Genomic DNA, 23,568 nt, shown 5'->3' on the forward strand with positions numbered 1-23,568 from the left:
GGTTCACGGGCCCTTACTCAAAGCAACATTTTTTGGGTTTTTGGATAGAGTGAAGAGGAATTAAAACACCTATTAGTTTTTATTGCTCATTTTGCTTCCGTTATGGAGATTCACCCTCTCTTTTTATCCGAATTACCATTAGCATTGAAAGTAAAAAATAAATAAAATAAATAAATAAAAATCTAAATTTTGGGTTGTCCCCAGAAAAGTAAGAGGGGAAATCTTCCAATGGGGACAATAGTTCTCATGGCCTGGGGATCCCCAAGGGATTCCCTTCATTCGCAGGGATTTCCTCTCACTTCCAGTTTTGACTATGGGACAGGAAGTGAAGGGAAATCTCTACAATTGGGCACAGATGACAACAAATAAATCAACAAAACAAAAGTTTTGCCTATATGTCTACTTTAATAAATGAAATACATATTTTTTTTAATTAGTGTTAACATATTTCAGAGTACGTCATATTTCAGAGAACGTCATTGAAATTTATTATGAACAAATTCATGTTCCTTAGTCTCCTAAGGAACAGGACAGTAAAGGCATTTTTCTTTAAAACTTCATATTTCATAAAACAAGATGACCACTTACAGTTTGATCCTCCAGAAGCAAAGGAGAAGGCAGCAATATTTTCTGAGAGTACATCCGGCTGTAGAACTGTAGCATCAATCTGAGCCCTCCATGCCACTGAAAAAACGATATTTGGACATCAGCATACACAGAGGTGGACAAACTTTTACAGAAATCAGCAAGTTTAATCTAGGATCAAACCTTCACTTTTCTAAAGTTTCCATTAACAACTTTAAAATAGACATCAAAATAGACATCAATAAAAACAAAAAAAATATATATTAAAAAAAACGTAGCGGTCAGAGATAGATATGTGAGAAATTTAAATGAAAACAATTGCTACTAAATCAAGTGAAAAAAAACATGAAAAATATTGTGAAGAAAAATAGGATTTTTGTACTCACCGTAAAATCAATTTCTCTGAGTTCATGGGCGGACACAGCAGCAATTGACCTTAGGGTATTATCCTCTTTTAGGAGATTGACTAAGCAGAAAAACAGCATGTTAAGTGTTAAAACCCTCCACACAGTACAGTACCTCCCAGGGGGCAGATCCCCCGGGTACATCCCTCTCTCTGCATAATGCAGCCTCAGTTCGTAAACAAGCAGTACAAACAAAGGAGGGGTGGGTGCTGTGTCCATCCATTAACTCAGAGAAATGGATTTTACGGTGAGTACAAAAATCCTATTTTCTCTTCCGTTCATGGACGGACACAGCAGCAATTGACCTTAGGGACGTCCCCAAGCAGTGTCAAAAATCGAGGGGTGGGAAAACACAGCAAACCAAACTTCACCCCAAACAAACCAGAGTTCCTCAATGGGGGAACTTCAACCTTAAACAGCCGCCTGTAAAACCTTGCGGCCAAAGGAGGCATCCGAAGATGCACTCACATCCACCTTGTAAAATTTTGAGAAGGTGTGGATTGACGACCAGGTAGCTGCCTTACACACCTGTAAAACAGACGCTTGATGGCGGAAAGCCCAAGAGGCACCAATCGCCCTGGTCAAATGCACCGTAACCGGGAAGGGGGCGCCCGCCCCTTTAGGGCATAGGCCTGAAGCACGACCTATCTGATCCACCTTGAAATGGTGGCCGACGAGACCGCCAGACCCTTCTTGGGACCAGTCACCGACACGAACAGTGAACAGTGAATAGCAGACAGGTACACCCGTAGGGCTCGAATTACATCCAAGGAATGTAACGTGGCCTCCTTTGGGTTCGTCGGCCGAGGACATAAGGATGGAAGAACAATGTCCTCATTAATGTGAAAGGCTGAAACAACCTTAGGAAGGAATGGCGGCTGCGGCCGCAGCACCACCTTATCCTTGTGGATGACCAAGTAAGGGGCCTTACAAGACAAGGCCGCCAATTCAGAAACCCGTCTGACCGAAGTAATCGCCACCAGAAAGACCACCTTCTGGGAAAGAGTCAACAAAAGGGATTTTCCGAATGTCCTCAAACGGAGACTTATGAAGCACCGAGAGAACTAAATTCAAGTCCCATGGAGGCAGTGGAGGCCGCACAGGAGGGGCCACATGTCGAACCCCCTGCACAAATGTACGCACCAGAGAGTGCCCCAAGGGTCGCTGAAAGTAAACAGCCAAGGCCGAAATCTGACCCTTAACCGTACTTAAGGCGAGAGTCTGATCCACTCCATGCTGTAAGAACAGCAGAATCCGGGACAACACGTATGTACGAGGGTGCCAATTCATCTCCTCACACATAGAGATGCAAGCCTTCCACGTACGATGGTAAATCTTCCGGGAAGTAGACTTCCGCGCCCGCAGCATGGTAGAGATTACCGAGTCCGACAGGCCTCGATCCTTCAGCACCTGGCTCTCAACAGCAACGCCGTTAAAGCCAATGACTGTAAAGCAGGATGAAAGATAGGGCCCTGCGACAGAAGATTTTCTCGCAGAGGCAGGCGCCAAGGAACGTCTGCCACCAGGCGCACCAGATCTGCGTACCATGGGCGGCGAGGCCAATCCGGAGCGATCAGGATTGTTGGTATCCCCTCGGCTTCCACTCTGCGCAGCAGACGTGGAAGAAGCTTCAGAGGAGGGAAGGCGTAGATTAGGCGATAGTGACCCCACGGCGCCACCAACGCGTCCGCCCACGGGTTTCTTGACCTGGCCACGGACCGTGACACCTTCCGATTGAGACGGGACGCCAGAAGATCCACGTCTGGAGTGCCCCATTTCAGACACCAATTCTGAAACACATCCGGGTGTAGCGACCATTCTCCTTGGTCTAGCGTTTGGCGACTTAAGTAGTCCGCTTGCCAGTTCTGTACCCCCGGAATGTACACGGCCGACAGAGCCGGAACGTACCTTTCGGCCCACCGGAGGATGTACGCGACTTCCGCCGCTGCAGCCGAGCGCTCCGTGTGCCCCCTTGATGATAGACATACGTCACCGCTGTGGCGTTGTCGGACTGGATCCTGACCGGTTGACCCTGCAGACCCAGTGACCACTTGGAGAGGCACAGCCTGATCGCCCGGAGTTCCAGGACATTGATTGGCAGACGGGACTCCTCCCGAGTCCAGCGCCCCTGGGCTGACTGGACACCCCAGACACCCCCCCCCCCACCTGGAGAGACTGGCATCCGTCGTGACCACCGTCCAATGGCATGGCAGAAACGATTTCCCGGCCCGAAGTACCGGAGAAGTCAGCCACCACACTAGGGAGGACCTGACCAGGCGACTCACCCGGACCTGGTAATCCAGAGACGAAGGGAGCTAGTCCCAATGCGACAGAATTTCTCTGTAACACTCAAGTGTGGAATTGAGCATAAGGAACCACCTCGAACGATGCCACCATCAGACCCCAGAACCCACATGCAAAAGCGAACCGACGACCACTTCTGGGTCGCCAACCGCTGCACCGCCGATTGCAGTGTCTGTAGTTTCTCCGTTGGCAGGAAAACTCTCGCCTGCGAGGAATCCAGGACCAACCCTAGGTATTCCAGACGCTGAGACGGTACCAACACCGACTTTTGGACATTCAGCAGCCAACCAAATTCCCGGAGGGTCTGGCAGGTAATGGACACATCCACCTCTAACTCTGAGCTTGAAGAAGCTCTCAGGAGAAGGTCGTCCAGATATCCTACGATAGCGATCCCGCACTGCCTCAGCAGGGCCAGAATCGGAGCGAGCAACTTGGTGAAAACCCTTGGTGCCGAGGCCAGGCCGAAAAGCGCAGAAATCTCTGGTGCTTTGCGCATATGGGGAAATGAAGGTACGCGTCCTTGATATCCAAGGACACCAGAAAATCCCCTTGATGGAGTGCCGCCACTACAGAGCGAACCGACGCCATACTGAACATTTGCACCTTGACAAAACAGTTGAGGGCCTTGAGGTCCAGGATTGGACGGACCCCTTCCTTCTTGGGGAATACAAACAGATTGGAGTAAAACCCCTGAAACCGTTCCAGGAAAGGAACCGGCACAATCACTTCCCTGACCAGCAGATCCTGAACAGCCCCTGACAGGGCCTCCTGATGTTCCGGAGGAAGCTGGAGGTTGGAAGGAAAAAATCTGTTTGGCGGACAAGAGAGAAACTCTATCTTGTACCCTGAAGAAACTACTTTGCAAACCCATCGGTCGGAAAGAAGAGACCTCCACCGAGCAGCGAATTCGCGAAGCCAGCCCCCCACCCGAGATACGGGCGGGGGCAGGCCTTAATGCGGACACATGCTTATCCGCAGGCGGAACCAGGGTCGCTTCTGCCCTTCAGCGGGCGCCTTAGCGCCCTGGAAACGTTTACCTGCCGCACCGGGTGGACGGTGGGGGCGGTAGAAGAGGGCCCCCGCTTACGGCGAGGCGCCTTACCTTTAACAATTTTGAGAAGAGTCTGGAAACAACTATACAGAAGCCACCACTAGCCGCAGTAGCTGTTATTCAGCCATTGAAAGCAGTTTTTTTCCTTCTTAGTTAACAAATGTTGTTCTAGAATGTGCTCGGCACGCACATGACTGGCTGCTTCTCTCCTCCCGACTGACGTCAGCGAGGGAGTCTTGGTCCCTCCTGCTGTAACCGCCAGTTCAGGAGAGGGTGCAGCGCCTATGCATGTGAGCGTCGGTAGCAAATACAGTATAGAACAGCATTTTATTTTATAAAACAAAACAGACACACTGGGCATATAGAATTAAGGAGGACAGGAGAGTGCCTAAAAATAACAGTGGGGCTACAACCACTTTAAGTATATGATTTTTCACGTGGCTTTTCACTTCTGTGGCGTGTTTTTCTCCTCTAAAGATGTACTTCTTTTGTTCACAATATTTGTATTTTTTTTCACTTGATTTAGTAGCAATTGATTTCATTTAAATTGCTCACATATCTATCTCCGAGTGATGCACTGTTATCTATTTGAATGGGTTTTTGTATCAAAAATTTGAATTGTTGGCAACTACTTTTGCTTTTTACTTCTGAGCGCAGTTTTTTTTACTTTAGGCAAATAGACACCGATGTTAGCACTCTGTCTCTCCGAGCCCTAGAATGTGTCCTAGCCATAGTCAAACCTCTCACTAGATGAGGCAAGGTTCATATTTTCCTATAGTCAATATGAGATAAGGTTCACAATTTACTCCCCCTAGGTAAATATTTAAGCCCTTAGAAGAGATTTCTCTCATTTTCATCATCATTGGAGAAGCATACTTTCCTTACACCACCAGCTTTCTCCCCCTTGGGCGTGGGGTGACACAATGGGACTTCTTGAGAGGTTCTAAGAGATTCTAAGGTCGCAAGAAGATGAACCTTTGATCCCTTGTCTCTTAAACACACTTATCCTGTATATTGGGATACCTGCATACTTGGCAGTCAAAAAGTCAATCTTCTCTAAAGATTATGGAAAGATTGAAACTATAAAAACCATCTTCTCATCTACCAGGTAGAAACAGATACGTTTCACTTTTTTGCAATTCAAAAGGTATAAAAAAAAAAAATAATAATAACAGTGGCAGGCTATAAAGTGGCTGATAACTGCGATAGCCAGAGGCTATTACAGCAATCATGTGATCAGGAACAGTCCTCTCGATTTATTAGTACGAGACTCAGAGCTGTTGGAGCTAAAATGGCAATCTCTGTGTTTCACAAGATTACTCGAAGAATTGATGCGGTTTTGAAGGCAAAGGGTGGTCACACCAAATATTTGATTTGGATTTCTCCTCTGTTCATTTACTTTCAAATTTTGTTCATTTATACAAATAAATGATAAACACGTCTATGTCTGAAAGCATTTTGTACCTTCCCTTGAGCATTGCTCCAATCAACTGTGCTTTCACTTTCTAATCAGTGCTGTTGATGGGAACTAGGTTTGGGTGGGATAGAGGATGTTGTGACAGGCCACTGGAGAGATGGGTTGCTGCTTTGGCAGTGGGAGCAGTGGATATTATAACCCTTGCTGCAGCACTTGGCTGTTTAAAAAGTAAAAGAACAGCTGATTTATTACCATGTATGCAGCCTGGAAGTGTTGCCCTAAAAAAAAAAAAAAAAAGGCTTCCTTTACCTTAGTGCAGGTCTTCCTTCACTTACCTCATCCTTCCATTTTGCTTTTAAATGTCCTTATTTCTTCTGAGAAATTCTCACTTCCTGTTCTTCTGTCTGTAACTCCACACAGTAATGCAAGGCTTTCTCCCTGGTGTGGAGTGTCATGCTCGCCCCCTCCCTTGGACTACTGGAGAGTCAGGACGCCCAGTAACACAGCTCCTTTCTCTATCTGGAACGTAGAGAACGTCCTGACTCTCCTGCAGTCCAAGGGAGGGGGCGAGCATGACACTCCACACCAGGGAGAAAGCCTTGCATTACTGTGTGTAGTTACAGACAGAAGAACAGGAAGTGAGGATTTCTCAGAAGAAATAAGGACATTTAAAGCAAAATGGAAGGGTGAGGTAAGTGAAGGAGGACTGCACTAGGGTAAAGGAAGCCATTTAGGGAAAAAAATTAATTGTAACTTTAGAACCCCTTAATATTCAAAATTGGGAACATCTCAAATAAGAAATCTCAAGCATTGAAAACTGGGACTATAAAAAATAAATACCATTTAACCTGTATATGTGACAAACCAGGAATTGGCTTAGTATAGGTTAGAAAAACATTGTCTAGTTATTCCTAATGTATATCCTGAATTGCACTGAACAAGCACAACATCTTAAGATATGCTGACACAGTTTGAAACATTCCGCAGAGCTTTGCAAAAGCTGACTCAAAAACCAAAGATTATGCTATAAAAAAAGAAAGTGTACAGTCTTCACAAAACACCATAAACTGCAATTTTATGTAATCTTCCAGTGATGTGGAGAAAATCACACAGCTGTGGCAACACTGAAGGGTTGAAACAAAATAAGACACCTACATTTCTTGGCTAGTCAGCGCCATTTTGAAGCATCTGATGTCATACCTTGTACATTAACATGTCCAAAATAAACCATATTTTTCATGCCAAGAATATTCTGAATAAGCAAACACATCACAGATGGATTCGTTTTTGATTAGTTTGCAAAGTTATTTAAGAAACTTTCCACAAGCAAGGTAATGTTATTCCATCACTACAGACATAATGAACAAACTCAGTAGACTCCCAATAGCAAAGAAAAAGGGGGCACAAGCTATCCAATAAATGGAATAAAAAAAAAAAAAAAAGTATATACTTAACAATGACTGCCACCTTTGGAAGTTCTTGGGCTGCAGCCATTAACTGTTAAACAAAATTAGGCTTTATACATGCAACACACTTAAACACCCCGACTATGTGCCAACTGAGAGACTGCATATCGAAATACAAAAGTCCTTGTTTGCTTGCATGGCAAATCTCACTTTGGTTTTGAATACGAACCAGAGAAAAGACAGAGAAGAGTCAGATGGGTGGTGGAAAGCATAACTGAGCAGAATAACCTATTTATTGTAAGCATGCAGAGCGTAGTATCCATTGGTGCAGGTAAAGACTTACATGAACATGTGAGCAGGTCCCAGCAATTTATGAATCCACTGTCAGTTGAGGCAACAAGATATTTGGAACAATTAAATCTTCCAAAACACACACTCCTGCGCAGAACAGAGAAGTAGTAGTTAAACATTTAAGCACCAATAACCTGTATCAACCAAAAGCCAAAGTTGAGAGACATTGTTGTTGAAAAAACAAACTGCAAATAAAAGAAGGGTTAAAAAAACCTATATAGAAGGCAGGAGTCCTTAGCGACGAGTCCTTGGTATCTGAAAACTTTTGAGGCGTGTCAGACGCCTAGTCCCCACATAGTGCTCTGTGGTTCAATTCAATGGCCGCTACGCGACCTCAGGATACACTTGTGCATTTCTACAGATATTTAGGTGATGATAGCAAATCTGTTAGATTTTTTTTAAGATCATGTGCCGAGTTAAGAAGCTAGGCTCCCCCTCCCACTGATATGCAAATAAATCAGATGGATTGGTTTAGGAGCCAAGTAGAGGACATGATATGAGCTTAAGACTTTTATACCGGCATGGGAGAGAAAAAGAACTGGTTTGGAACACAAAGGGCGAGGACATGGGCTGGAGACTTTGGAGGAAACCGAAGTTTTGAGTTGGACTCTAAGAAAAGAACCACGAAGGACATTACATCTTGATTCCATCTCTAAGTGGAGCAACTGTTTCGATTACTTATTGTATACATATTGTACATACTCATTTTGCTAGAAATGATAATTGGCTAATGTATGTTGTAGGCATATTTTGCAACTATGAATTGTGTTTTGTGCAGTTTTTCTGTTTAATAAAGCATTGATACACTACAGAGGTCCAAGTTTCCTTGGCTTCCACCGCCAGAACCTTTTAAATAGACACTGAGCAAAACCACTTGGTACAATGGTTTTTAATAAAAAAAAGTGGAACAATGTAAAACTGCATGCATACACATAACCACACCTGACAATGATTACATGATCAGGAACCACACTGATTGTCCTCTCAATAATGATTGGGGGATCAAACAATCACCCAACTGTAGGAAGCACAAGGTGGAGTCCACAAGCAAACTAAACCTAAGATACCCTATGATTAAGTGGCGTGTGCAGCCACATAACACGTAGGGGAGGAACAGGGAGGAAAGCCAGTGGCGACGTCATCTCCGCTCGCGGCCGAGAGCGGAAGTGCCTGTGTCATTGTTAAGTGTTAGACGCGCTTGTTGTTATCGTCCTAAGTGTAAGTGCATCTACCTTTTTTATTAAATATTTTGAAAAATGGTAATACACTATGGAGCCCCTTCTTTTATTTTGCTATTGAGAGCCATCCTTCCACGGTAAAGGTTACACTGACATTCAGGGGCTGCTGCCATTGTGGGATTAAAGAGGCTTGATTGCAAGCCAGCCAAGGTGAGAGGCTGGGGAAAATTGGTTTACTTGGATTGGAGCACCTGCACACTCCGAAATTGTTGTGGATGGTGGAATATTTTGCACGATATTGGACTTCAATTATTGTTGCACAGAGACTCACAGTTGCACTTTGCATTTATTTTACTTTTGCATGAAGAAATTATCACAATTGGATTTTTTACAGTGCATTCACTAATATTTTTTATATATATATATATATATATATATATATATATATATATATATATATATATATATATATATATATATATATATATATATATATATATATATATATATATATATATATATATATATATATATATATATATATATATATATATAGGAATTTTTTCACTTTTTTGGAGATTTTTATACCGGAAATTGTTTGTTACATAATTATTTATGTTAATTTCTGCCAGCAGATACGCACTGTTGTCAGCGCTTGGTCACCAGTGATTTATGCACTTTTGTGGATTTGCACATTTGATTGCACACAGCACTTTATTATTATTTATTAATTTAGTAGCAAGCGTCATAACACTCCCCTTATTTCATTTGTTTAGTGTGTGAACACCAACTGCTTGCCCAGCAGTCGCCAGTTATACGGCGGCAGGTCGGCTCTGTTGGGCGAGAGCACGTAGCTATACGCCACCTCTGCAAGCAGCCAAAAAACTATCCCCTATTTTGTAAACGCTATAACTTTTTTTTTACGAAAAATATGTAGACGAATACGTATCGGCCTAAACTGAGGAAATAGTTTTTTTATATATTTTTGGGGGATATTTATTATAGCAAAAAGTAATCATTTTTTTCAAAATTGTCGCTCTATTTTTGTCTATAGCGCAAAAACTAAAAACCGCAGGGGTGATCAAATACCACCAAAAGAAAGCTCTATTTGTGAGGAAAAAAAAGAACGCCAATTTTGTTTGGGAGCCACGTCGCACGACCGTGCAATTGTCAGTTAATGCGACGCAATGCCAAATCACAAAAAGTGGCCTGGTCTTTAAACAGCAATATGGTACGGGGGTTAAGTGGTTAATGGTTGTGGCACCTGCTTATCATTTTCACTTTTAGATAATTAGTTCCCTTAGTTTGGTTTGTGTATTAGTTGCCCCTTCTTACATAAACCGAAGCCTTGCACCCTGCAGTGACCCCTAGTGGCAGAAATGCATATTTCTCTTGTTTGAGCACTACATCGCTACCTGAACTGTATTCCAGGATTTACTTGTCTTCATCTGAAAGAACTTGCACTAATTTAAGACTTTCATTAAGGTTATACACTTATATTATATACTTTAAATACATGTCAGATATATTTATCTTTGCAAAAGAACATACTCCACACTTTTTTTTCCCAGAAACAAAATAGTTTTTTCCAAAACTTTTTTCTTTCCCCAGGTCTTCCAATCTCTAGCCTAGATATACTAACAAGGCCATACATTATAAAGCCTTTCCTCCAAGACAAACAGCCCTTGAATTTGAAAATAAATCAGAGAGAATATTATTTCACACCCACAGGAAGTATTGGAGGTAAACTCCTACAATAAGCCCAAGTATCACCCACTGTGGATGACTGTTCTGCATGCATTATATGCACTGGAAATAATTAAATTTATAGATAAGCCAAGGTTGGGGGACCCAATCCAAAAAAACTCACACTCATACACTAGAAGTAATGTGTACTAAACACAAGAACCCAAATTTTGTTTATTGCAGCTTACCAGTCCTTAGATGAAATTGTAAGGGTAATTTAAGCAACACTAGGAACTATTATTTTTTGGCACCGCCCACTTGAGTTTCTTTAGTAATGACATCAATGATGCAAAATGTAACACTAGTAGATTCCTAAAACTTTCTGTGGCTATATTTTTTTAAAACAGCTGGTAACCCCATATATAAAATGTGCTTTCTATGCATTGTGGAATCTTATTTTTATACATATCCGTTGTCTGGGCAGGAAAATTACTCTCTGATGTAATAATAATTACAATGTTTTCCATTTTAAGATTTCCTACAAATCACAGTAGTCAGGTTTTTAAATTGCATAATGAGCACAACATAAAAGTAAACCATACAAATCCATATAAACCAAATTGAAAGTCTGGAAGTCATAATTAGCCAACTCTCTTTGCATGTGCTTGGCAGCTACATAAAGGACACCTGTCGTAAGAGAAACATCAAAACGGTCATGGATAATCTCATTCTAAAATTGGGAAATTCTTGCTTCCCATTGACATCACTTTCTGCAGGCTTGAGAAACAAATCACTATAGTATAAATTTAAATCAAGCAAGTCACATAATAAAGCTTTGCTTGCGATGGTAAAGATTAGCAGAGCCCCATCCCCCCTTTTGCACATCTTAGTCAGGTACAATTCTTTCATAGCAAGACTCTGGAAAAGACCACAGAACAACACAGTATAGGGTTGTATTTTCACCAATGATGCCTCTTTAACCACTAAAAGCTACATCAACACAACTTTAAGCAGCTGCAGGCATCCTCCTTATACTAATTTAAGCCAGCGGTCAGCTTTCTTGTAAAAGCAATCCTAGCAAATGATCAATAGATTGTTTTTTCAAGCGTCTGGAGAGGACGTCCCCCCTGCTGCCTTCCACAGCCTTCTCATCCTCTCCTGTCCCACTGGGGACATTAAGCTGATCGGGGACCAGAACAATACAATAAATATGAATGTAGTACAGGTACTTAATTTTTTATGACTAATGTATGCATTTTGAGCATCCTACCTTATTTTTCCAGGTGGCTGACAGAAGGTATGCTGTAAGTCCCACGTGCTAGTCTCCCATATTGTAATAACTTCTTCAAAGCCAACAGCAAAAAGAGAGCCATCTTCAGAAAAACAACAGCCAAGGGCCTTGTTTCTGTGGTAACTTCCGACAAAATCACAGCTCCAGACAGTGCTTTGTTCTGTAAAAAAAAGTCCAATAGACAGAAACATGTATTGAGTAATCAATGCAATCCAAACATTAGCTGCATTCACATATTTTTTATGTGTCTATGCATTAATAATTTTACAATAATGCAAACAATGAAACCATGTAGGCAATTTATGTAGCCAGAGACGCATGACAAGATCAATATCTCCAAATGGGCATGTTCTGCCAAGTACCTCAGGTATTTTGATCAAGTGGAACAGGATACTACTTTGGTTTTAAAGTATGCAGATAAATTATGCTGCACCACCGTTCCACACACTCTATGCTGCTGCACCATTCCAGTGTGCATAACAGTATCAGTATCGCAGCAGATCAGAAAGTGTGGGATAGCACAGCAGAGTGGAGGGTGCAGAACAACGCCACAATATAGAAAGGTAGATGCAGATACTTCCACTGCTTGCACTTAAAATAAAAACATTTAAAGATCTGTTAAACAAAAAGGTAAGGATTTCTATAAAGAGCTTGAGTAATTGTCTTTTATTTGCCTAGAGTTGAGCTTTAAGAATCTCTCTGCCAAAACAAACTGCTGTTAACCACTTAAGCCCCGGACCAATATGCAGCCTAAAGACCCAAGGTGTTTTTACAGTTCGGGACTGCGTCGCTTTAACAGACAATTGCGCGGTCGTGCGACGTGGCTCCCAAACAAAATTGGCGTCCTTTTTTCCCCACAAATAGAGCTTTCTTTTGGTGGTATTTGATCACATCTGCGGTTTTTAGTTTTTGCGCTATAAACAAAAATAGAGCGACAATTTTGAAAAAAAAGCAATATTTTTTACTTTTTGCTGTAATAAATATCCCCCAAAAACATATATAAAAACATTTTTTTTCCTCAGTTTAGGCCGATACGTATTCTTCTACCTATTTTTAGTAAAAAAAAATCGCAATAAGCGTTTATCGATTGGTTTGCGCAAAATTTATAGTGTTTACAAAATAGGGGATAGTTTTATTGCATTTTTATTTTTTATTTTTTTTTTACTACTAATGGCGGCGATCAGCAATTTTTTTCGTGACTGCGACATTATGGCGGACACTTCGGACAATTTTGACACATTTTTGGGACCATTGTCATTTTCACAGCAAAAAATGCATTTAAATTGCATTCTTTATTGTGAAAATGACAGTTGCAGTTTGGGAGTTAACCACAGGTGGCGCTGTAGGAGTTAGGGTGCACCTAGTATGTGTTTACAACTGTTTGGGGGTGTGGCTGTAGGAATGACGTCATCGATCGTGTCTTCCCTATAAAGGGAATGACGCGATCGATGCGCCGCCATAGTGAAGGACGGGGAAGCCGTGTTTACACACGGCTCTCCTCGTTCTTCAGCTCCGGGGAGCGATCGCGACGGAGCGGCTATAAACAAATAGCCGCGCCGTGGTCCCGGATCGCTCCCCGAGCGGACCCGACCTCCGCATGTAGCGGGGGGGGTCCCGATCGGACCCCCCACCCGCTAATAGGCGAGGACGTACCTATACGCCCATGTGCCTGTACGTGCCATATTGTGGACGTATATGTACATGGGCTGGTCCTTAAGTGGTTAATAAACATTCAGGTTTGCAAAATGGCTCCACAGCCCTTCAGTAGACATGCAAAACATGTATGAAGGTGCTGTTCTTGCAGGGGAAAATTACCAGAACCCCAAAAATGTGTGAATTGTCCAACGACCATTATTGAGCAAATATTGTTTGGTTGCTAATGAACTAGTCGACATACTTTGATTGAAAAATTTAAGGACCCAGGAAGAAATATGTAGGCCAAGCAGTGCTTGCAGGTAATTTTAAAAAACAGTCTTAGCGGTGTGCGGCACAGTGGGAGATTCAACCATCTACTTTGTTTGACGTGGATGGAGGAATCTATTAGATTTGATTAGCCTGGAGGCTGAAAGAAATCTACAAGTGTAAGTCCGGTTTTAGACTGGTAAACTCCACAGTCATGTTTTTTCTCTCTGAGCCAATGGTAAAAAACACAGAGGTAGGCTAATATTCACTACCTACTGGGTTATACTTCATCTCCAAGTTAATGGACACTGGTAAACCAAAATGTCTTTAGACAGGAAGTGATCCCATATATAACCCCCCATACAGGAAGTACAGTTTTGTAGCATGCATTGAATCCTCAAGGGACCTCTGTGTCCCATGATGTACTCAAAGAAAACGATTTTACAGGCAAGTATGAAAAAATCCTATTTTATTTTTCATACATCATGGGACACAGAGTCAGGCCAATATTCATTACCTACTGGGACGTCTCAGAGCAATAGCCTTGAGGGGAGGGAGATAACCTGCCAAACAACAGCCATCAGACCTTATACGCCAGCCTGCAGCCGAATCCTCAGCTGCTCGAATATCCACGTGATAAAATTTTGTGAACATATGCATTGAAGACCAGGTAGCAACCATACAAATCTGAGCCACAGATATCCGATGGCAAAAAGCCCAGGAGGTTCCCACATCCCTGGTCAAATGAGCTCTCACCCTAAGGGAGGAGCTTTACTTTTCAGACCATAGGACTGAATGACCGATTGACGGACCCAATTGGCAATGGAAGCTGCCTGCCCCTTCTTGGGTCTTTAGGTAAAACAAAAAAAGGAGTCTGATTCGGGGCTCTAGACAAATAAACCTTGACTGCCCGAACAACGTCCAAAGAATGTCTCTCTTCCGCCGAACGAGGCAAAAAGGTGGTGGCTGGTCTTTAAGTGGTTAAAAGGCATTTTATGCAACATGCACATTTCATTTGCTTGATGTTCTATACTTTCATGAATGGAATTCAAAACAGATTTGCAGACTCCCAATGTTCTGCTACAATTCACATGCAAGCCTGAATGGCTTGCAAGATAAAATCAATAGTAATATAAGCAAACATGAGTGCATTATTTACAATCAGTCTCAACAGAGCCCAGAGTTATAACCCAACCACAAAACCTATCCGTCCAAAAAAGTTTACCCTGTGCACATTTTTGATCAAACTATACACTGAAGCAAAGCTTTTGGAACAATATGTACCAACAAATGTACAAGTTTTAAAAAACAATTATATTATATATATATAAAAATAAATAAGATAATGTTACTTACTATAAATGTCAGAATTGTCTCTTAGTACCCAGACTTTAAATAGACCATCATTTCCTGTAGTCACTAAAGCTGGATGACCTTCTTCCGAATCACCTTTGTTCTGAAAGACTAGGGATGTTATTCTGTCTTCATGTGGCATACTGATTGTGGTATTTAGTACAAAGCTTTAGAAAGAAAAATAAATAAAAAGAAAAATAAATCCGGAAGCTTGCGTGTGTGTGTGTGTGTGTGTGTGTGTGTGTGTCTCTCTATAGGACCATATTTCCAGATACAGTATTTACAAATTTTGCCAATCTCAAGGTTTATAAATAAGTGACTCTCGCAATAAAGAGCAAATGCTGGGAAGATTTAAAAAATGTGCCATGCCAATAAATCCCAAAGAACCGATCTAATTACAGACTTAATCAGTGGTAACAGATAAAATAGGAGAGTGACTGGCCAATTTGTTAATTTTTTTTTCTAAAGGTAATAATTTGAGACTTTTTATCAGTACAAACAATGGTTTTAAACACAATACAATGACCGATACGTATCTGTTACTGTTCATAGTTTATAAAATTGCAAAGAATAACGAATTACTTTCAAATTGCATGGATTTTTTTTTTAAATGTGTTCAAGTTGATTAAGATTATTGTTCAAACCTTTTTTAAATGGTTCTAAAGGCTGGATATTTTTTTACCTTCATGCATTCCCTGCATGAAGGTATAAAAAAAAATGCTCCAGTAGTAGTAATATTGTCTCCTCACCCCCTAAATACTTACCAGAGTCCTCATTTGATCCAGCGCTGCACCCATCTGTAATGGCTCTTTCACCTCTCCCAGCTCTTACAGGTTTTGCTGAGGCAGCAGGAGCCATTGGCTCCTGTTGCAGTCAATCAAATCCTGTGTGGAGGGAACAGGGGGTTCTATGAAACACAGTCCTGCTCGGAAGCAACCCTGCACGTCTGCCCCCATGGCAATCAGGGTTTACATACCATGTGCGCATTTGAGGGTGTGTGCAGGGCAATGGGGTTTACGTTTGACCATTTTTTATTTTTTACTAAATTTTATTATAATTGTTTTTTATGTTTGAATTTTTTTTTTTTTTTTATTTGCTGCCATCATAAGTGGGTTAACAAGCCCTATGTGATTGCATTGGGCAGGTGACAGGTACTCTTCATGGAGACATCAGGGATCTAATAGTCTTCCCTGCCCTCCAAAGCAGCTATTCAAGCACAGATCCTGCTTGATTAGCTGTTTGGCTCTCTGAAACCGGAAATGCTCAGAAGAGCCAAGCGCTTCTGGCTTTATTCACTGCAGAGGAGATCAAAGAATAAATGTTCATTGGTCTCCTCTTTCTTGCCATTCTAAAACTCTTTGATGTGGTCCTGGACTCTTGGGAACAGTGGGAGAGTCCGGTAACCACAAAGGCCTTTGGGGTGGATGTTAGTCTGCAGAAGTGGACTTATCTAAATAGAGGCCATTTGCATGCAAGCTGCCCTAGGTAATGCCCACATGCTAAGCCTCCAAGATTGAGAAAAAAATGTAATACAATGAGTCAATGAGGCAGACAAAGTACAGTAAGGCTGTGGAGGAAAGGGCTAGCTGAACATCCTTCTGCCTGTAAATGCACTCTGTGAAGTTCAGAGTGTGCAGTAAAATTAGAGTAAGGCATTTCAGTTCTGAAGAGCTAGAGTTCAACATCAACAGAACAAATGTACCGTATTTATCGGCGTATATCGCGCACTTTTTTCCCCTTAAAATAAGGGGAAAATCGTGGGTGCGCGATATACGCCGATAGCCGCTTCCCGCGCTCAGTTTGAATTCCTGCGCCGACATATACCGAGTGCAGTACACTCGGGTACATTCGGCTAGGCTCGGCTTCGCTCGTGCTCACGCATAAATGTCACAGAGCGTGAGCGAAGCCGAGCCTTGCCGAATGTACCCGAGTGTACTGCACTCAGTATATGTCGGCGGAGGCGTTCGAACTGAGCGCGGGAAGCGGGGACTCGACTTGAGGCGCGCGCTGGAGAAGCCGGGAGGACACCACCGAGGCCGCAGACGGACGCCGGAACGGACGATGGACGCTGCGAAGACACCAAAACTGTAAGTAATAAAATCATAACATTTTTTTTTACAGGAATTTCGGGGGCAACTTTAGGGGTGCGCGGTATACGCGGGAACGCGCTATACCGCAATAAATACGGTAATTTTTTACTTGGGTTCTTCTGTTTACCTCTGAAGCCGAACATTAAACTCCCAGAGCTTCATCTGCACATCAAGGGTGTCTGTATTTCCTTGCAACTCTTCCACAGTTGCTAACCATTCTCCCTTATTGCTGAATGCTGCCTTGACCAAATCCATATACTGGAGCCCCGACTGGTGAACAAACTCTTGCTGTACAATGTCCAGCTGTACAAAAAGAACACCATTTTATAGGCATTGCATGAGAAAGACTGTAGAAAACAGAACAATGATTTTAAAAAATCGCATACTAGCACATTATGAAATAATTGCCTTAGAACGAATCCCCCACAACGACAACCGGTCACCGGCTGAAGGGGTTGACATGTTCCCTCAGCTTTAGCATTTCATTCAGGGTTTGCGGGTGCTGTGAGAGGCCAGAGCCGTGATGACGTCACTCCCGCGCATGGGAGCCCCCTGTTTCAGCAAGGAGTTCTGAAGTTCCGGCGCGATACACCGGACCTTCAGAGCGCATGTGCCGCTGACGTCAGCGGCTGCATGCAGGGTGAATATCTCCTAAACCGTGCAGGTTTAGGAGATAGTCATATTACCTACAGGTAAGCCGCATTATAGGCTTACCTGTAGGTAAAAATCACCAAGCAGGGAATACAACCACTTTAAGGAAATAAGTATTTGATCTCCCATCAGCAAGATTTCTGGCTCCCAGGTGTCTTCCATACAGGTAACGAATTGAGATTAGGAGCACTCCCCTAAAGGGAGTGCTGCTATTCTCAGCTTGTTACCCGTGAAAAAGACATCTGTCCACAGAAGCAATCAGATTCCAATCTCTCCACCATGGCCAACACCAAAGAGCTGTCCAAGGATGTCAGGGTCAAGATTGTAGACCTACACAAAGCTGGAATGGGCTACAAGACTATCGTCAAGCAGTTTGGTGAGAGGGTGACCACAGTTGGTGCGATTATTCGCAAGTGGAAGAAACACAAAATAACTGCCTTGGTCTGGGGCTCCATGCAAGATCTCACCTCGTGGAGTTACAATGATCATGAGAACGGTGAGGAATCAGCCCAGAACTACACGACTAAGTGTCGTGGTCAGATGAAACCAAAATCGAGTTCTTTGGCATCAACTCAATGGAGGTGGAATCATTATGCTTTGGGGGGGGGGGGGGGGGGGGGGTTTCTGCTAAGGATACAGGACAACTTCACTGCATCAAAAAGACAATGGAAAGGGCCATGTACTGTCAAACCTTGGGCGAGAACCTCCTTCCCTCGTTGTGGATGGGTATTCCATCAGGACAATGGCTCAAAATACAAGGCCAAGGCAACATTAAGGTCCTGGAATGGCCTAGCCTAGACAAAACATGTGGAAGGAGCTAAAGGTTCAAGGTTACCAAACATCAGCCTCGAAACCTTAATGACTTGGAGAGGATCTGCAAAGAGGAGTGGGACAAAATTTCCCTGAGATGTGTGCAAACTTGGTGGCCAACTACAAGAAACGTCTGACCTCTGATTGCCAACAAGGGTTTTGCCACCAAGTACTAAGTCATGTTTTGTGAAGGGTTCAAATACCAATTCCCCTCATTAAAATGCAAATCAATTTATAACTTTTAAAAAAAAAAATCTGGATTTGTTTTGCTGTTCTTTTGTCTCTTACTGTTAAAATAAACCTACCATTAAAATTAGACTGATCGTTTGTTAGGGGGCAAATGTACAAAACCAGCAGGGGATCAATCACTTTTCCCCACTCACTGTACATACATAATCTGGCCAAGACCATACAGCGGTTTACCAGGACAGGTTCCACTCAGAACCGGCATCACCATGGTCGGCCAAAGAAGTTGCGTGCATGTGCTCAGAGTCATATCAAGAGGTTGTCTTTGGGAAATAGGCGTAGGAGTGCTGCCAGCATTGCTGCAGAGGTCGTGGGGGGGTCAACCTGTCAGTGCTCATACCATACGCCCCACACTGCATCAAATTGGTCTGCATTGCTGTCCTTCCAGAAGGAAGCCTCTTCTAAAGATGATGCCCAAGAAAGACCACAGACAGGCACTGGTCTGGGTATGAAGGGGGTTCAAGTGCCCAGTACGGAAGTGGTTAATATTGATACATAGGAGAGATAAGAATGTACCACAGAACTACCTGCAAACCCCAGAAAATACTAACGATTTTCTAGCCCAGGCACGTCCTAACTTAAGGTGGTTGGTGAAACATGTTAAAAACTATTTTAATGTCATACCACAGCAAATCTATTAATGCACGATAGAACTGGATAGTTAGCAAGATGACCCCATTGGGAACTTTCTATAAACTTACATTAAAGAGCTGTTTGTCATCATGAAGGGAATAAAACTGAAGATGACCAGGTTTACCATTGAGAACAAGAGCTTTGCTTCTAGGGTCACAAATCAAACCAGTCTTTACATCCGTTGCTGAAAAACAATTTACAGCATTACATTAAATGATAAAGTTTAAATGGTTAGCAACAACATCTGCAAGACTTATTGCAACAAAGCATTACAACCTAAGCTTTGTGAAACCCCACCTTGGACACTGGACAGTAAAAGGTATTAAAGCGGATTTCTGACAATTTTTTTTTTTAAAGTCAGCAGCTACATTTACTGCAGCTGCTGACTTTTAAAATAAGAAAACTTACCTGTCCAGGGCGCCCGCAATGTTGACACCGAAGCCGATCTATCACTCGGCTCTCGGGTGCTTGCTGCCGCCGCCATCTTCGGTAAGGGAATCAGGAAGTGAAGCCTTGCGGCTTCACTTCCTGGTTCCATACTGCGCATGCGCGACTAACGCTGCACGATCTCACTGGTCCCTGCTGTCTTCAGGGACCTGTGTGTTTCCCAGAAGACAGCAAGGTGGACGGAGAAGGTGCCGGAAGTGGAGTAGATATCCATGGGTGGCTCAGGTATTGAAAAGCGGGAGTTCCATTTTTGGGTGGAAATCCGCTTTGAATAGAAAGAAAAGATTTCTGTAGATGTAACCTACAGGTGACAGAAAGGAAGTCTGATAAGAGTTTGAAAATGGAAGACTAGCTCAAAAAGCAGGAAATTATACACAAGAAAAGTAAAAACTGTTGTATGAATAATGGAAGAAAAATCAGAGCAGACCTACAATACCATTTTACATACAGATTACATGTTTCATGTTTAAAGTGGACGCTGAATGAAAAATTAAGTGTTAAGCCTGGTACACATGATCGGATTTTCCGCAGACAAAGCTGTGGAATTTTGTGCGAAGGGCGCTGGCCGTTTTTTCCTTTTCCTTTGGGCAACTTCTGCTAATGTTGTCTTATGGTTAGCATTGGTTAGGAGCATGCGTGATTGTACTTTTTTTTGTGATTTTTTTGTTGTCGGAAAATTTTAAAGCTCGCTATCCCACATTTGTCGGAAATTCTGACAACAATTGTCTGATGGAGCATACAAACAGTCGGATCATCCGACAACATCCTGCCATCATGCAATTCCTGTGAGAAAGTCCGACCGCGTGTACAGGCCTTTAGAGAATACACCCTGCACTACGGAAGTCAGAGCAAAAAGGTGTGCATTCTCCCCCTCCCTACAGATGCAGATTTTTGTATATAAAATTTTTGTTGCTTGGAATTAAATTCCCTTTAAATAATACATATATTGTTTTTGTACACATATGGACTCAAAATTATGAAAGCATACCTTTTACTAGTCCTTGGATGATCCCTGTTGCTTTTAAACCCACATCAATAATCGTTATCTCTGTTGAAACAAAAAAAAAAAAAGTTGCCTTTAAACTTCGGCTGTTTCTGCTACTTGTAGGACTGAACAGTGGCAAAAAACAAACTGTAGGCCACCCCAGAATAAATCTTCCTACTACCATACCGCTGACATTAAAAGAGGCTGAAACATCCACTTAGTATTACTTAGAGCCGGGGTCGGCAAATCCATCAATCATGGGAAGCCAACAGGTAAATAAACAGAGCAGTGCCGATGCTTCCCTCCAGCCTCTGCCACTCTCCTTTTAATAGCAGAGCGGAGTGAGGGCCAAAATAGTGCTGATAGAGGGTGGGAGCAGGGCCGCTGTTAGAAATTATGGGGCCCCGTACAGCCTACCTGACGGGGCCCCCTTCGACCACACCTTTGACCCCACCCATAACCCCGTTATAAAACAAAAGGCAAGTTTGTTGCTGTTTACACGTGCGTGCGGGGGCCAACATGTGCGTTCGCAATTGCGCGTAAGCATTTTGTTAATAAAATTACATTGTAGGTTTCATTTGTTTTTGTTTTTTTGCTTTCACAAGAAATTAATAACATCCCCCGTGATAGCAGAGCCATGACAGGTCCTCTTTTTTACTTTCTGCCGAATCACTGGGGCTAAAAAAATTATATCTGATCATTGCTGCAGTGATGGGGGTAAAATGCAGCTCCACTGCACATGTTTACTGCTCCCCCCAACTGAAGTAGCATTACAATCATCATCACAGGCAGCACAGTAAGCAGGGGCTCTATCATGGCTGTATGTGACATGGCTGTTTGCTGACTTTGTTAACTTATGGCTGTACTGTATATAACAGACTGTAACACAGCACAGCCATAACAAAGTCAGCAGCCATGAGACATAGAGCCATGATAGAGCCCCTACTTGCATAACTGTGCTGCCTGTGAAGACTATTGTAATGCTAATGATAACCTGCTGAGTTCTATTCTAAGGACACAGTGAGGACTCTATGCTTTATTCTTTACTCACTGTGTCCACTGCAGCCAGGCTCTCCTTCATGTCAGCCTCCTTGCATCTCAGCACCTGAATCATAGTATCACTCCGCCGGCCGGAACTAATTCAGTGAGTAGTGAACTGCTGCATATACATCCGCTCCCGAAAATGAAGAAATAGTCCCTTCTCTGTGAGCACTTGGGCCCCTCTGTTGACCTGACATTGCCCAGGAAAATGGTATAACCCCGCTCCATAACACAAGGAGGAGCGGGGGAGAAGTTTACCAAGCTTTATTTTTTTGTTTTTATTTAATGCAGCAATGAGCTGTAATGCTGGCCGGGCCCCTCTATGCAGCTGATAGGGCCGGGCCCCGTACACCAGGGCTGGCTGTACTGCCCTATCAGCGGCCCTGGGTGGGAGCACAGGAACTGCTTTAGTAAACCAGAACGCGAGTGGTTGCTAGGCAGTCCAAGCAAACAAGCATCTGCTTAACATGAAGTTAACTTTGGCAGCTCCCGCCCTCCATTCAGCACTGTGCTGCCTCACACTTTGCTCTGATGTTCAGCAGGTGTAAGGTAGGAGAGCCAACTAGACACAGCTGTGTGCTGTGAAGGAGCCAACTGTCCCTACTTGTGGCGGGGTGTGTGTGTAAAGGGTGGATGATGGTGCACCCAAGCCACCTAGAAATGGTGGAAGAAGCTGGAGCTCCCTTCTGGAGTTCATCTTGGATGAGAGAGAGAGAGCGTAAAGGCCGTACACACCATAAGAAAATCAGAAGTAAAATTTCGTCCGGCAAACAATCTGCTGATTTTCTGATCGTTAGTATGGTTCTTTCAACAGCCGATTCCACATTTTTGAAAGACAAAAACAGGATGTGCATGCTTTAAAAAATAAAAAATAAAAATTGTGAACACAATGTCAGTCTATGGCTGGAAATGGGTGAAAATACCTGTATTATACAGGTATCAGCACCCCCCTGAAAGGTGGCAAATGTGACACCGGAGGTTCCATTTGAGATCATTTGCCCCTGTACAAAGCATTAGTGAGACCTCATCTGGAATATGCAGTTCAGTTTTGGGCACCAGTTCTCAAAAAGGATATTGGGGAATTGGAGAAAGTGCAGAAGAAGGGCAACCAAACTGATAAGAGGCATGAAGGAGCTCAGCTATGAGGAAAGATTAGAGGAACTGAATCAATCTCCTCTTCTTAAGGGGGATATGATCAACATGTACAAACACATAAGAGGTCCATATAGTGAACTTGATGTTGAGTTATTCACTTTAAGGTCATCACAGAGGAAAGTTTTTTCACAGTAAGAATTGTGGAATAGACTCCCTCCAGAGGTGGTTCTGGCCAGCTCAGGAGATTTTTTTTTTTTTTTTAAAGCAAAGACCTTGACTCTTTCCTAACTGTACATAACGGAGTACTAACATTTATAGGTAAAGTTAATCCAGGGAAAGTCCGATTTCCGATTGTGCATATGGGATTGTATTTTTTTTTCTTTTGGTTGAACTAGATGGACTTGTGTCCTTTTCCTGGTAAAATGTTTTTAATGACATGCAAAAGAAAACCGGGTGTTAAATTTTCCACGCAGGGGATATAAAGAGTTTCACACAAGAACATAAATGAAAACGTGTTACAGGGTTTTAACTATAATGCCGCATACACACGATCGGAAATTCCGACAAGAAAACCGTGGATTTTTTCTGACGAAATGTTGGCTCAAACTTGTGTTGCATACACACGGTCATACAAATCTTGTC

General features: G+C 42.8%; 1 protein-coding gene across 1 annotated transcript in view; it reads right to left on the reverse strand.

Moving 5' to 3' along the window:
* WDR75 (WD repeat domain 75) overlaps positions 1–23,568 on the reverse strand; it is a 101,138-nt gene that overhangs the window by 38,591 nt on the left and 38,979 nt on the right. Inside the window, exons 10-16 of the mRNA XM_040357132.1 lie at positions 20,794–20,853; positions 19,427–19,542; positions 17,146–17,321; positions 14,932–15,095; positions 11,653–11,833; positions 7,511–7,605; positions 589–684 (exon numbers count right to left, since the gene is read on the reverse strand). Of these exons, the coding sequence (XP_040213066.1) occupies positions 589–684; positions 7,511–7,605; positions 11,653–11,833; positions 14,932–15,095; positions 17,146–17,321; positions 19,427–19,542; positions 20,794–20,853 (888 nt within the window). The remainder of the gene's footprint in view (positions 1–588; positions 685–7,510; positions 7,606–11,652; positions 11,834–14,931; positions 15,096–17,145; positions 17,322–19,426; positions 19,543–20,793; positions 20,854–23,568) is intronic.

The sequence above is a fragment of the Rana temporaria genome, chromosome 6 (genome assembly GCF_905171775.1).
Source record: "Rana temporaria chromosome 6, aRanTem1.1, whole genome shotgun sequence".
In the NCBI taxonomy this organism is placed as follows: Eukaryota; Metazoa; Chordata; class Amphibia; order Anura; family Ranidae; genus Rana; species Rana temporaria.